Consider the following 14,964-nt stretch of genomic DNA (forward strand, 5'->3'; position numbering starts at 1 on the left):
TTGATGATGGCTCGATACTCCAATTTTTCGATTTTCACAATTCCGGTGAACATCTTCTTTCTTTTAATTAATTGCGTAACTCTGGTTTACTTTTTTGACCTCAAACTTCACACTGACACTTCTTGTGAGTTATTGTTCGTTGCTATAGAAACGCAATATTTTTTTTATACATGGAACTGGTCTAGGCTATCTAGATATCAATACATCCTCGTAGCTGTTTTTTCAGAAAAGAACTTCCTAGCTCTTGTTTGGGTATTCACTAAAAAAAACCTCCCACACATTCTTGGGTTACTTCTTCATTCTGTCCTTACACCGCCTATTAAGAAAATAGATGAGCATCAAGTGCCTCTTGGTTCATGGGACCTGATGAATCGAAGTTACTCGACCAACACTGCATTCAGCACACCAATACCTCAGCCAGAGTTCTGTAGAAATGATCCCTAATTTTGTTGCATAGTTGGTTCTCATTCCTCCTGAACATCCTTTGGCCACCATCCAAACTTTATGGCCGTAGATCAGACAAACCATCCTTTGAGCTCTGCTCTCTAGTAGAACTATTATATCTGGCTCTACTGTGGCAACAACTGCTTGAATCTCTGAGGAACATATGGGGGCACTGGTTCTTGGTCTATATGTATACCACAAACTTCATTCTGATGGAAACAGAGTTTTCGGAGTACTAGTTTTGTGTCTCTTTATGTATACCCTGATGGAGCATGCATGGATTCTACAAGCAAACAGTGTGCATAACAGTTTCCTAGTGATCATGGCATGCCTTGTAAGTTGTTGGGGTGTCCACTTTCCTTGAACTCTTTTCACCTCATCTTAGTATTTATCACTGCATCTTTACAAGTACAAATAAATACCCCTCCCTGTTTTCGATCAGAATTCGACTAACTTCAGAAAAGCAAAGGATAATGTTTCTGACAAAGCATGGTCTTTCAATCTCTTCAAATAAACAGACTGCAGACGTTTACTCATTTTATCTATTGATATGTCGCATATTCTGAGCTTTTCCAAGGCTCCCCTTTCAGCCCTTAATAGGAAGGCCCCTTGATTCCTGATGTCATCCTTAAGAGTGAATCTTCACTTCTCAATATCCTTATTGCCATTTCTAACCGTGTTTTTATTCAAAACTTTGCAAATTACTGCCTCCCCGCATTCAAGCAAGGCATATCCTTTGTATCGAAGAGCCAGGATGTGGGATACGATTCATAAGCATCACTTTTCTTGTGGATCTGTCGAGCTCGAGAATTTCATTCATCTTTCAGTTAACTACAAAAAAAGTGGGGAGACTGCCAAGCTGTTCACATTGTTTTTACCTGACAACTGTTATTTCCATACATTTATCACTGACCCTTTTTCATAACTGTCTGGTTACAGCATCTTTTATTTTGGTTATCCCCAACTGTCTCACCCATTTCAAAGAAAGGAAATTTTTGTAGGTTTCTTCATTATCAAGGTGTAGAATTATATTCATTTTTATTATCTCTGTGTCATTCAATAGTAGATAAATATTTTCCTCATCCTGTGTTTTTTTCTATGCATTGTTAATAGTTCATTAAATTTCAAAAATCTCTGATGTCAGTAGGGAAGCTTGCATACTATAACATTATCTCTATTCAAAGTCGTACTTTCGATGCCTGTACTGGAATTGTGCTCCCAAATACGATACGATAGAAAAAGTACTTACAAGAGTTTCGAAAATCACTACCTAGGACTGAAGTACAACCTCTTAATTTCCAAAGGAGAACTTCACTGTTCGTATAATCTGTTTCAACTTCGAATCTCAATGAAAGCTATTTCTTTTAATAACTGAAACATTTCAAACTTTCAAATCAATGAAGAAAAATTTTGTAGCTTATCAAACTTTAACCTGAACAGGTTGAACGATAAATTTTATTTCATGATGGCTTAGGTAATTCCACCTCTAAAATTTATAGATTGAGAAATATCTTCCATAGTTTTTCTCAGTGTCAAAGTCTTTCGTCCAAATTGACGTGAACCCTTCAGATTGAAAATTCAATAAAAATTCCATCTAATGTACCCATGGCCCTCGAAGCGTTTTCCGCCTGGAATTTTTCCCCTGCTATACTCCCCTAGGACTCCGATGCCAATCTTCGGAGAAATTTCAAAATCACATTTATGAGCTTAGAGGGGATCATTCTGCAGTGAATCGCTTCCTCTTCTCAATTTTAATGGTTTTCCCGAGTATGCTTCCAGAAATTGATCAGAAAAGTTTCAGATAAAGTAAAAGAAAACAGGACTGGATTTCATTGATGCACTTAACGTCATGATAGGACCAAATTTTAGGGCAATTTTTAGAATAAACGAGCTGCTATTGAACGATTCGTTTGAGGCTCAGCAATATACAGGATGGCAATTTGAAAACTTGCCAGGCCAATTATGTCTCGACAAGGATGATTTCAGAGAAAATTCCGGAACAGTTCAATTTTTATTCGGAGGGGGACATGTTTCTTGCAGAATTGTAAGCCAAAATCTCCTCAATCTTAGGTGTAGTGAATAGAGGATAGGCTACACTTCAATTGGAAGACAATAGTAATATGTAGAGGTACATATTGTCTTCCAATTGAGGTAATAAGCTCACCCTTTATTCCTCATGAAGAATTTAGGGGTGATAGCCCCTACACCTAGGTTTGAGGAGATTTCGGCTTACAATTTTGCTAAAAATTTGTCCCCCTCCTTTTAAAAATTGACCTGTTCCGGCATTTTCTTTGAAAACATCCTTGTCTAGACATAATTGGCCTGGCAAGTTTTCAAATTGTCACCTCCTGTAACTACTTCAAGGAATCAATAAAAATTTGCAAACGATAATATTCATGTAGAGGGACAAGTTAGTGATCTTTCAATTGAGGTAAATCTCACCCCCTATTCCCTATTAAGAATTTAGGGGTGATAGCCCCTACACCTAGGGTTGAGGAGATTTCAGCTTACAATTCCGCTCGAAATATGTCAACTTCCGAATAAAAATTGCCTATTCCTGTATTTTCTATGAAAACATCCTTGTCGCGACGTAATTGGCCTGGCAAGTTTACAAATTGTCACCCTGTATAAAATGGGTGACATATTAGGAAAGCAATGAATATTAAGGGGAAGTTAACATTGGTAAATCATAAAAACATTTGACTTCATGAGTAATTTTATATAAAATTCAAGGAGGCTAACTCTCACCTTGATCACAGATGTCTTCAGAAAAAAATTCAGAAAGGTAACATCAGGAAATCTATCTACAAAGCCATTCTGAAGCACGCCTTCTTCGATCATTTCATTGCTTGGAATTTTTTATCCACAAGAGTTGCCAAACAACAACAGCCTACTATGAAGATTTTTTTTAAAGTAACAGAAAAACTTTTTAATTTGGCTCAACTAGTTAATGGAGGTATTTCATGCAAATTCAATTTTTGTACAGCAATTTCAATGAAGGTGTTTCATGTGGTGTACCTACAAAGTGCCTGTTTCAATACGAGCAAAGAATAAAGAGAACTCTATAATCTTTGAATACGAGTTCTCATTCTGAAAATTTCCGTTTGTTTCAGCTTGCCGATATGAGAAAGGTACCTGGGCTGAATGCAATGCACAGAGCATGATGACAAGAACGGATAAAATTAAGCCTAATAGCGATGCTTCATGCGAACAAAACAGGCAAATCACAAAGAAATGCAAACCGAAAGGAGCCAAACCTACTAAAGGTAATAAAGGCAACAAAGGTAAAGGCAAAGGTTCGTTTTCGTTTTTTTTTATTTTTTTTAGGCATTCATTTTTGTACTATCTTTATTATCATTTATTTAAATCTCACCAATATTGTTTTCATTTTACTTTGTTCTTCAAAAATTTCATAGATATACGAAAAGGTAATAAATAGCGCCAAAAAAACTTCAAATTAAATTCTTCATGTCGCTATGATCTATGATTATCGAACTCCTAGAATAACATATGATTTTTTTCTAGTTTTAAATTATTTTTTATATACCTTTACATATTTATACAAATCGTCTTTTTATCTGAAATTAGAAAAAAGTATACCTAAAGCAACAATTTCTTATTACTTTGAACGTTTTGAAAATATAAAATGCTTGTTTGTTTTTAATGCGCCATAATGAAAAAAAAATCGTTCATGATGTGTTACAAGTTTTTCAGTTATTTATTACCTACCTTCTTTTTTGTATTGGTTTGACGTTATTGATTAATTCAAATCTCCTTTTTTTCAGCTGCCCGTCGCAATAGACAGTAAACGATGGAAGGATAAGAGAAAGAAATCATAGGATAATATCGTTTTTACTATATATATTCTCATTAGTAAATCATCATCATCAACATCTTTCATTATGAAATCTATACATTTTTCCTGCGTTTTAAGTTCTCGTTTCTAACTCATATCATTCTCTGGATCGAAGAAATTCTATGAAAGATTTCTTTCGGGTAGATTTTGTTACAAATAGCTCATAAAAGTTACATAATAAGCCATATCTCCACAATTTAATATTGGTGGTACTTCTGAGGTGACTGGTAGATATAGATATCTTCTGAGAAGCCCAGCATTATACAACACAGTTGTGAAAGTCATCACTACATATGAATGACTCATCACTTGAATGTTTCTACGTTTCCGACCAATATGGACATCTTGAATAGGATATTTAGGACTCCTTCCCTACGTCTCTTCATTCTGTTTTTCTGTGTCTATATAGGAGCCGTTATCAAACATTTCATTGGGATATCAAAATCAGGCGAAATAATCATTAATTAACTGAACATGTACTTTAAGAAATAACCATTAGTTAGCTGATTTTTCGCCTCATTTTTTAATCTTTAACAGTTCGCATTGAATTGTAAACAAATTCTTTCGTATTCTCATCATCTTTCTTTGTATAGATGTTTGTTGTAGATTGTATAAAATATTCATCGAAAATTCATATATGTAATAATAAATTCAACTGATACCATAAGTTTTATAAGTTGGAAATTAAGTTTTTTACTGGTGATTTCTATTAATGTATGATAGTGATAATCTGTATGATGTATTACATTTGGGAAACAAAGATCAATAAACATTATGGTAATGTGATGCTTTACTTTTGATCTACCTGTAAATGATTTTGTCGAGATTCGTCTCGATTTGCATTCGTGCAAATATATTGATAATTGAATTTTACATCCATAAAATAATAGTAGATTTTCATACTTTATTCTCCCTGCTTAAATGGGAAATAAAGAGATATTTACGAATTTGAATAGGTATACGGAAATCATTCATTTTTATTTTACACTGCTCAAATTCAAATTTAATAAATTGAAAAATTTGATGAATTCATAAAATATCATACTTCTTGTGCAGAAGAAGTAGTAATACAACATAGAATATAAAGAAGAAAGCAGTTGCCCCAAGTCAGCAAATATATAAATTTCGATGATATTTCTACTTCTAGAAACTTGTAGAAGTATTCATTTTACAGAAAGAAAATGCAAAAATCAGATTAGCTCTATATGTTTTGAAAAATTGGAAATATACTAAAATGTGTGAAATGAAGATGGAAAATCAATTCAATTGTGGAAACAGGAAACCACAGGACTCTCAAATTTCATAGGATTCCTGCCCATAAAGAACATTTCTTATATCATGATTCATTCTTTTTTACACTTGATAGTCACTGCAAACCCATGACGCCTTCAGTGCCATCTCTGTACATATGGCATTGAACTCAAATTTATTGACCAGGCACAAATTGAAAGAGAGAACACGAAAGAGAAAGAAGAAGAAAAAAGTGTTCTGTGCTGTAGGTCAAAGATTACTCTTTGTTTAGGTCTGTGTAGTCAGTGAGCTGTCAACTGTCAAGGTTATTAAAGTGTTCCAAATTCCAAAAGTTGTCAACAAAATAGTTGTATTCAAATATGTATAGGAGTTTTTTAATTTGAACAATTATCATTTGATTAGCTTGTGCTTCATATCGAAGATAAGAAACCGTTTGGTAGCTACTGAATATGTTCGAGAGACGTTTTATACAGATCTAAAGGACACTAGAAAAATTTCCGTTCAAGATGCAACCTGCTAGTGCCAGAGAAATGAAGTTCAATCCTCCTCAAGTGATGAGCTTGAGGGAAAAGGAGGAATATATATCGAATTTCAATTTTCCGTTTTGTGATGAATCTACCAAGTACGAGAAAGTGGCCAAAATTGGTCAAGGCACTTTTGGGTAAGCATGGAATATGAGAAGAAAAATTGTCAAGTGTACTGCCATCAAAACCCTTCTCTTAATAACATAACAAGTTTCCACTGTATCTCAGATTTTGATAAAGAGCATTCATGAAATGGCAGAACACAAATGAAATAATCTATTTCTTGGAATCATTTTTTGATATTTCGTTCATATTTGAGGTTATCTTAGAGCCTTATTTTCAATGTTGATCTGAATTTATTAGTTCTGTATCATTTCTGTCCCTGCACTGATCTCTTTTGCTCATCCTTGATTACTGTCAAAAGGCATTTGAGGGGGTGGTTTTTGTTTCCTAATTTATGGTAAAATCTATCCTGATATAGCAGTGTATTTTTTCTTTTGATAGATTCCATTGATCATTTATGTTTTCAGTAGTTGAATACTTTGATTATTTTGTTACCAAGTACACATTATTCAAAGCATTCCATGCTGCGTTATGTTCCAATATCTAATAAATATCTGGCGCTTAAAATATTTACGGGGTTTTAAACCACTTTCTGCGAAACCAGACATTTAAATAAGCAATAATTCAGAAAATATATACATGTATACTTAAGGATATTAGTGAAGTATGTATGTACTTTCAAAATCATTGTTGCTTATTCTTCTCCTTATGGTTTACCTAATTTTTCAGAGAAGTATTCAAAGCTCGAGATAAAAAGAATCCTAAGAAGTTTGTTGCTATGAAGAAAGTTCTCATGGATAATGAAAAAGAAGGGGTGAGCATAGTTCAAGTTGTGTTTTTTAACAAAATTTACTTATTCAAAATTTATTCTTCAGTTTCCTATAACGGCTTTGAGAGAAATACGAATTCTGCAACTTTTGAAACATGAAAATGTTGTGAATTTGATTGAGATATGCAGGACTAAAGCCTCAGCTGCCAACAGATATCGTTCAACATTTTATCTAGTGTTTGACTTTTGTGAACATGATCTTGCCGGATTACTATCTAATGTTAATGTGAAATTTAGCTTAGGAGAAATCAAAAAGGTGATGCAACAGTTGTTGAATGGCCTCTATTACATACATAGCAATAAAATCTTGCATAGAGATATGAAGGCTGCTAATGTTCTCATCACCAAGAATGGCGTTCTTAAACTGGCCGATTTTGGTTTAGCGAGAGCTTTCAGTATCAACAAAAATGGTCCAAACAGGTAGAAATTTCACTTATATATTATATTGATAATGATCATGGTGAAATGAATGAATAAAATGGATTTGTTTCAGTTCTTTTCTCTCATTCATAAGAATTTCAATGTTTCCAGATTCACCAATAGGGTGGTCACATTATGGTATCGACCTCCTGAACTTTTGTTAGGTGAGCGTAATTATGGCCCCCCTGTGGACTTGTGGGGCGCTGGTTGTATAATGGCAGAGATGTGGACTAGATCCCCCATCATGCAAGGAAATAGTGAGCATCAGCAATTGACCCTCATTTCTCAATTGTGTGGGTCTATAACACCTGAAGCATGGCCCGGCGTTGAGAATTTAGACTTATTCAAAAAGATGGAACTCCCGCAGACTCAAAAAAGAAAGGTGAGCACTTGAGGACCCTTAGATTCACCGAGATTTTACTTAAAAAATGCCACAATCGCCAATGATTCTTGTTTTCATTGAATAGTTTCATGAAATTTTTATTGAATACCAATTTATTTTCAGGTTAGAGAACGCCTAAAGCCTTACTTGAAAGATCCCTATGCTATTGACCTCTTGGACAGACTTCTTGTACTGGATCCAAGCAAAAGGGCTGACTCAGACACAGCTTTGAATCACGATTTCTTCTGGACTGATCCAATGCCATGCGAGCTTGGAAATATGCTTGCGAATCACACACAAAGTATGTTCGAGTTTTTGGCTCCTCAGAGGAGGGCCACCCAACAAACACGACACCATACTTTGCCGAGGCCTACTGTTTCAACCATTCAGGATGGTGGTTACCAAGACAGAGTTTTTTAGTATTCTTTAAGTGTATATATATTTATGATTTAGCTCTTGTTAACATTATAAATAATTTAAATGATTTTTTCAATAATAAACTATGAGAAATCGACTAATGTGTTTCATTTGAGAATGAATTCGATGGTTCTTGAAAGTAAAACTATTCGTTACAATGTTATATAATCCAACTTACCTTATTCTGGCTCAAACTGCAGAAAGCTTGTAAAAAATCTACTTTGCCTCACTAATTTCAGATTCATCTCTCGCCATAGTGTGGGAACAGTCATTTTCATAACTAGTAAGGAAAATGATAGAATCCTGCACCTGACTGCCCTTGAACTGAAATGGGTGAGGAAAATGAGAGTTGCGTATGGAAAAGTATGCCAGCACTCATCAAACAAATTTTTGTTCAATGTAAAAAAATTTATTTCGAGTCATATTGATATAGAATAAATATGTGTAAATATGTACATATAAATTATTTAACACTAAATTCGTACCAACAAATTTCCTACAATAGTTACATTACAGTAAACTTGTCACGTTTTTAGAAGAATAAAATATCACAAATCAAATTGAGCTGTAAAATCTTTGGAAGTTATGGAAAAGTCAGCACCTGCCTGGAACCTTTTGTATCATTTTCCAATTACACTCATTACCATATACTGATCCTAGCTGTTCTCATCTACAACAAGGAATGAATTTTGACAATAGGGATCGAATAAAATTTTTTCTTTTTTCTCTGTCTGTTTCTTCCTTGATCGGTTGTGTTATATAGTTATCGTCGTTGATATGTTTACTACAATTTTCACCTGCAATTGGTAGATACATTGCCCTACTAATATCCTCACTTTTATGTCTAGTATGCCTCTTCCTTATATGAATACGAGGTTGTGAAAATCTTTGTGGTACACCAACTTCGTATTTCTCAGCTGTAAAAGAATCTTTAAGATCAAATGAGTAGGCCTAATTGTATAGTAACAATAAGTTTTAAAGTGATTTACACTAAGATCTAAAAAAGACCCAGAACTGGGTAATGCAAAGAACATGGTTTCTTTTATTAAATTCCACTCTACTTGACAAGTTCCATGAAGCAGAATAGAATTTGTAGTAAGATCTTTCAAATTTGTTTCGCTGCGCTTAATTCACCTTTTCAATAACGCATCTCTGAACAAGATAGGTATATGTTTGTTCCTTATAGGTAAGATTCGCATCTTACCTGTTCTATAACGTGAAACCACTGCATTTACTGTAGTCAAAGCCATTTTTTTCTTAATGAAGTAATGAGATAGGAAAAGAAACTGATTTGGATATACAATATTCATGAGTTGGATTCTGTTGAAGTATGTTTGTTCTGTAAAAAAGAAATTAAACACTTAAACGCAAATATGTTCATCAGCTGATAAGTTCCTAAACAATTTCGTAAATAATGATTACAATTAAAAAGGTTTAATATAGGTAGGAAGGTACTCTCTAGAAAGAAAACTGCATATAGCATATGCCCAATAAATTGAGCTTTATATGAAATTACAGTTCGATTATTCTTTTTAATGGTGCTATAAATGCTGATGAATACTGAACTCACCAGAATTTCCATAAACTTCTTATTTCCAAAGAAATTAACAAATACTGAAATTAACCAGATTGCATCAGTTCTCACTTTTTTTTTCACATCTGGATTCAAATATCAACAATGCATATGTGTTCAGAATTTCAAATGTTTTCTTTTTATCTGAATTAAACGAAGTCCTCTGAATGAATCATTAACATCATTCGAAAAGCGTTGTGCGTAAATGAAAAATAATATCAATCATAAGAAATGGAAAAAAAATTAAGTGGCTGTATGTTTCACTCGGTCTCGTAAAATTAAACGATTTAAAATTCATTTCGAGTCATTAACGAAGGGGGAAATGATCCGCGTATTTGAAAAAATTTTGAATTCAACTATATACTAAAAGTTGTGTAAAAAAATGCTGAAAGGAACGGTAATCAATATATTAATATATCAAAATAACGTTATCAGAGGTTCAAAATAGGGAAAAGAAACCAATCAAGTACATATAATATATATTCAACTTATTTTATTAGTTGACTGTATCGCCTGTAATGGCTTTACACATGAACAACATGGCACACCTTACAAGTATCTGTAAAATAATATATATCATCTATACATAATCTGTTAGCTTTTTCAATAGATCCTTTACATAAATAACATTCTTAAGAGGTCAAACCTCATTTCAAGGCACTTCAGTTTAATCATTGTCTCTTCCAAATTGAGAATGACTCCATTTGAACTCCCGTATTTGTTCTATTTGAGCGAATTCAATAAGCTGAAAACTTAATTCCACAACGTATATATTTATTCCAGAAACCATCGTTAGCATGGCTCTAAAGAGTTCAAATGAAACATTCTTTCCCCAATATGTTTTGCGCTATCCATATTGAAACAAGTTGAAATGGAATTCCAATTACCTCCAAGAAAACAAAAGTACATTTCACTAAAGAGAAATCATATATCACAGAATGCCTTTAAAACTCAAAATAACATCACAAACATTCACATTTGATCATAACTTTCTTGCCTAAAGTAATTACTATGTTTTGGCTCTTACGAATTGAACAATTATTTTCAATTGAAGAATAGACGAATCTTTCGATTTTCGAACTCTGGTACTGTACATATCATATTGAATAAAATAGATTTTGAAATTAAGATTCCAAATATAACGATGATTTTATTTGATAAATTTTGAGTTTTATCTACTTACAACAAAACTGAGATCTACATAATACATAATTGATTTTTTTGTATTAACGCGCCACAATCAACCAAATACAATGAACATTTCGAATTTATCAGTATCCCAAGAGATGTCTCTTTAAATGTAATTATTTCACTGAATGAATGAATGAATCTTCCAGTTCATTGTACTTGTATTGAAAAAACACGTTTCTTTCTCCCAAAATATTCAAGTATTTTCATTCATTTTATACACTACACAGAAGACATCCTGTTCGCTTCCATGGATAATACAGCTATCTAAACCAGTCAACAATAATTCAGATGAGTTAATTGCTAAGAATATACTCCTACAGTAAGCCTGGTGTGAGGTATGTAGTTTAAGGATCCATACGATAAATTTGAGGGAAAAGATTACCCACATATTTTATTTTACCGTATCACAGCCAAGAATTCACATGGAAAATTATTATTCATTTAAAAGCACAAAATATACCCATCATTTGAATCAGTAATATTCATCATCTGATATTTCAGAAACATTCTAATAACCAACAAACAACAATTCAATCTTGATGAATATCTGCATCGCTGAACAACAAAATCTTGCGATCTTCATAAAACAATAACTGGGCCATCCTCTAATCAGTGATATATCTCATCTCGAAAATTTTTCTAAAGAATAGAATAAAGAGTTACTGATGAGATTAAGTTTACACCCTGGGTACTTCTATTGAATTGCCAAAAAACTTATGAAGACCGGGATGCAGACATGTCCAACTATCACTACACGGAACATCCGAAGAAACAGAAACAGATCTTATTCGACAACATTAAAAGCAGCTCTATCACACGTCTCGAATGAGATCGAGGGTTTTCAAAATTTTTTCTAATTGAAACATTACAAAAAAATTTCCCCACTAAATTCCAACAGTTGATTGTTCGTATTTTGAATCACTTTACCTAATACTCAAAATTTTTTCAGTACCGGCACACTATTACGTATTATTCAGCTCTAATATGGCAATTTGGGATATATTGTCATGGCTCAAATTAAATATTCCGAATGTGTCACTTGCATTAAGCCATCATTGCACAACAAAATATTATGAAATTGGGAAGTCCCCATGATTAGCTTGAGCATGATTCAGTTCTATAAAGTATCTTGATCAGAAATAGTTTCACGGGCAGTTCAATTTCTTAGAATGTTGAGAAACTTTTGAATTGAAAGCTATCAGACAATATAACAGAGGCTTTTTTATGAAGATGTGATTTTAATGGCTCTACGCAATATACAAAATGATATAATTATTGTTGAGTTGATGCGAAGTATTCCAATCTCAAATCTTCAAATTACGTAAAAATTTTCAAGGGCGTCGTTAGCCGTTGGGCTAGAGGGGTGCAAAACATAATTCTACTTGCGATTTTCGTTTCTATGAGCTTCCTAGGCTTGACAAACAGCTTGAAATGAAACGAATACCTCAGGAAATCCTCTCCTCGTTCTGATGAAATGAATAACGCGCAAATCTGATCAAGACTCGATACCAGATCAAGCTCAAGCTAACCGTGACCACTTCCCAGAATCAACATTCAAACAGGAAACAAAAATACATATGTACAATATACAAAACGTATGTGAACGTAGCACAATTTAACATCGAGTTTGTTACGATCTATCACGATCGTAATTTAAACAATTCAGTCAATTTAAAGAAACCTTATTACTCGCCACGATGCCTCCTACTGTTGATCTCCTCTTCGCTGATTTGATCTGGAGCTGACCATCTCCTTTTCCTGGCGGCCAGGCTGTCTGGAGATAGGGTCCTATGGGGCTGATTCGAATTGTGTAGGTTCAATGGTTGTGTTTGAGGCTGACTTTCATGATGGTTTGAGCTGGTTGACACTGTCGACGAAACCTGCGGCTGTAGGGCAGACGTCATCGTCGTGGTCACAACTGTTGAACTCCTTTCTGGTTGGTATTTGTGTTCACGTGGTGGTTCTCTTGGAGTGAGGGATACAAGGATATCGCCCACTTGTAACCTGTTCACTTTCAGTCCGTAACACTGAAACGTTTTTTCTGGGCTGTAGGAAGCCCATCCTTGTCCGTAGATGAAGTATGGGTGCTCTATTGTGGATTCTACGGTAACCTGGAAAAACAATGACAACTGTAATTAATATTCCGGAATTTCGTAACATCAGATTAAGACGATCTATTTCGACCAAAGGTTGAAATTCATGCACTTGCAGGAGGTTGAAATATGAGAAAAACAATTTTCAGATGCTCTTTACAATTGTTTAATCATAGGAAGTTCGTAAAATAAATGTCTATTAATTTAGGAGAACCTTTTTTCCATGAGTTGAAAAGTGATGGAAAAAAAATTATTCGCTCGTAATTTTTCAATAAATTGGGATTAAGTACGCAGCATAAAAACTCAATAATCATTTTATGAGGCCTAGGGGCCGTTTCCTTCTAATGTACACGAAAAAAGAGACGACACACCAACTAAACGTTAAACCAACTCAATTATTAGAGAATACCATCAACAGTGAACAGTGGTTAATATTTTTTCTAGACTCTAGAGTGCAGCTATGTAGAGATGAAATATGAACCTGAGGAAAGTGAGGGGTCTCACAATAATGGACAGAGTAAGAAACAGATCAAAGATTATAGTCTATAATCTTTGAAACAGATGTAAGGGAGGAGTTGAGAGGTACAATCTGCACTCGATTTCATGAAGAGAAGACATTGGAGTTGGTGGGGATATGAAGATCAGTCAAAAATATGTGGGTGGGTAGATGGCTAGAAAACAAGGAAGGAAAAAAGGGAGGAAGACCAAGAGCCTGGGATGATGGTATAAAGGAATACTTGGACAAGAGAGGATTGATATGGTTGGTAAGATAACGAAAACAGATAAAAGAGAGTTGACGACATTAGTGATGATGATTTTGGCAATTTAAAGTTTGCACAACTGCCTTAAAATTCTGATGATTCATCAATAAAACCGAAGCAAACTGAATTTAATTTTTCTCAGGAAAATTCCAACTGCCCGGATGTACATTTTTGGATGTAGGTTGATGTGGAAAAAACTGTGTGTTGAAATGGAGTACACAGTACTCCTCCAACTGCCAACAGGGCCCCTCGGAAATATCAAAAATCGCTGTAAAATCATTTAAAACTCAATAACAACTTGAATCGATCCAATAAAAATCAGTATGAGACATTTCGTCAATCTGGTCGCCTTTTTTCTGAAGTTTGGTTCTTTGCATATGCTTCATGAATGTTCTTATTTTGAAAGGAAGTCAGTTTATCAACGGCTTCGATTTGAAACGAATTTTCTGAAAGTGCCAAGACGTAAATTAACAAATGCTGAGGCTAATAGGGCTATCGGAATGCTACAGGCTGGCCTAACTCAGGTTGTTGTAGCGGAAAGGCTCCAAGTCAGCCAAAGTGTGATATCTCGACTTTGGAATAGGTTCAGGAAGACAGGTTCCTTGTTGGAAAGACCAAGGCTTGGTGGGCGACGAAAAACAACACCTGCTCAGGATCGTTTCATCACCGTTTCGGCGAGAAGAAACCCTACATCTACGTGTAGAATGCTACGGAATACTCTTCAAAATGCAGATGGGAGTTTCCAGCGAAACCATCAGCCGACGTTTGAGAGAGGTGAATATAGGTTTTAGACGTCCATTAAGAGGAGTTCCATTAACACGTGACCATAAGCGTCAAAGACTGGAATGGGCAAGGCAACATATCAATTGGAACGATCAATGGCGTAGTGTCCTTTTCACTGATGAATCCAGATATGGACGATTTTCAGATTCTCGAAGAATAAGGGTATGGCCAAGCCCACGAATATCCCGTTATCGTCGCTATGTCCAAGAAGTCCATCCATTTCGAGGGGATAGTGTTATGGTATGGGCCGGGATTTGTTTCAACGGGCACACAGATCTACACATTTGTCCTGAGAATATGACCGCCTTACACTATAGGGAGCATGTCATTGATAATGTTGTGCCAAATTTTCACGCTGCTATTGGTGAAAATTTTCA

At 34.6% G+C, this 14,964-nt stretch overlaps 4 protein-coding genes across 6 annotated transcripts in view; 2 read left to right on the plus strand and 2 right to left on the minus strand.

Moving 5' to 3' along the window:
• The window catches only part of LOC123317817 (midkine-B-like), a 145,658-nt gene extending 140,572 nt beyond the window's left edge, over positions 1-5,086 (plus strand). Inside the window, exons 4-5 of one of the 3 annotated variants that reach the window (XM_044904434.1) lie at positions 3,558-3,728; positions 4,230-5,086. In XM_044904434.1, coding sequence (XP_044760369.1) covers positions 3,558-3,728; positions 4,230-4,252 — 194 coding nt within the window. In that variant the 3' untranslated portion in view covers positions 4,253-5,086. Of the gene's footprint in view, positions 1-3,557; positions 3,741-4,229 lie in introns of all 3 variants that reach the window. The other 2 variants (XM_044904439.1, XM_044904429.1) reach the window with 2 other exon arrangements.
• Positions 5,087-5,833: 747 nt separating this feature from the next.
• LOC123310959 (cyclin-dependent kinase 9) lies at positions 5,834-8,281 on the plus strand. Its single transcript, XM_044894688.1, has 5 exons — positions 5,834-6,212; positions 6,868-6,952; positions 7,014-7,387; positions 7,499-7,769; positions 7,893-8,281. The coding sequence occupies exons 1-5, from the start codon at positions 6,058-6,060 to the stop codon at positions 8,187-8,189; spliced, it is 1,182 nt and encodes a 393-aa protein (XP_044750623.1). The 5' UTR covers positions 5,834-6,057; the 3' UTR covers positions 8,190-8,281.
• A 298-nt stretch (positions 8,282-8,579) lies between these two features.
• Positions 8,580-9,914, minus strand: LOC123310643. The gene is made up of 3 exons (XM_044894189.1): positions 9,757-9,914; positions 9,391-9,525; positions 8,580-9,103 (listed from the first exon to the last, which is right to left on the minus strand). The coding sequence occupies exons 2-3, from the start codon at positions 9,494-9,496 to the stop codon at positions 8,853-8,855; spliced, it is 357 nt and encodes a 118-aa protein (XP_044750124.1). The 5' UTR covers positions 9,497-9,525; positions 9,757-9,914; the 3' UTR covers positions 8,580-8,852.
• A 2,511-nt stretch (positions 9,915-12,425) lies between these two features.
• The window catches only part of LOC123310652 (rho GTPase-activating protein gacJ), a 77,442-nt gene continuing 74,903 nt past the window's right edge, over positions 12,426-14,964 (minus strand). Inside the window, exon 4 of the mRNA XM_044894202.1 lies at positions 12,426-13,061. Within this exon, the coding sequence (XP_044750137.1) occupies positions 12,636-13,061 (426 nt within the window). The 3' untranslated portion in view covers positions 12,426-12,635. The remainder of the gene's footprint in view (positions 13,062-14,964) is intronic.

Source organism: Coccinella septempunctata, chromosome 1, assembly GCF_907165205.1.
Source record: "Coccinella septempunctata chromosome 1, icCocSept1.1, whole genome shotgun sequence".
Lineage (NCBI taxonomy): Eukaryota > Metazoa > Arthropoda > Insecta > Coleoptera > Coccinellidae > Coccinella > Coccinella septempunctata.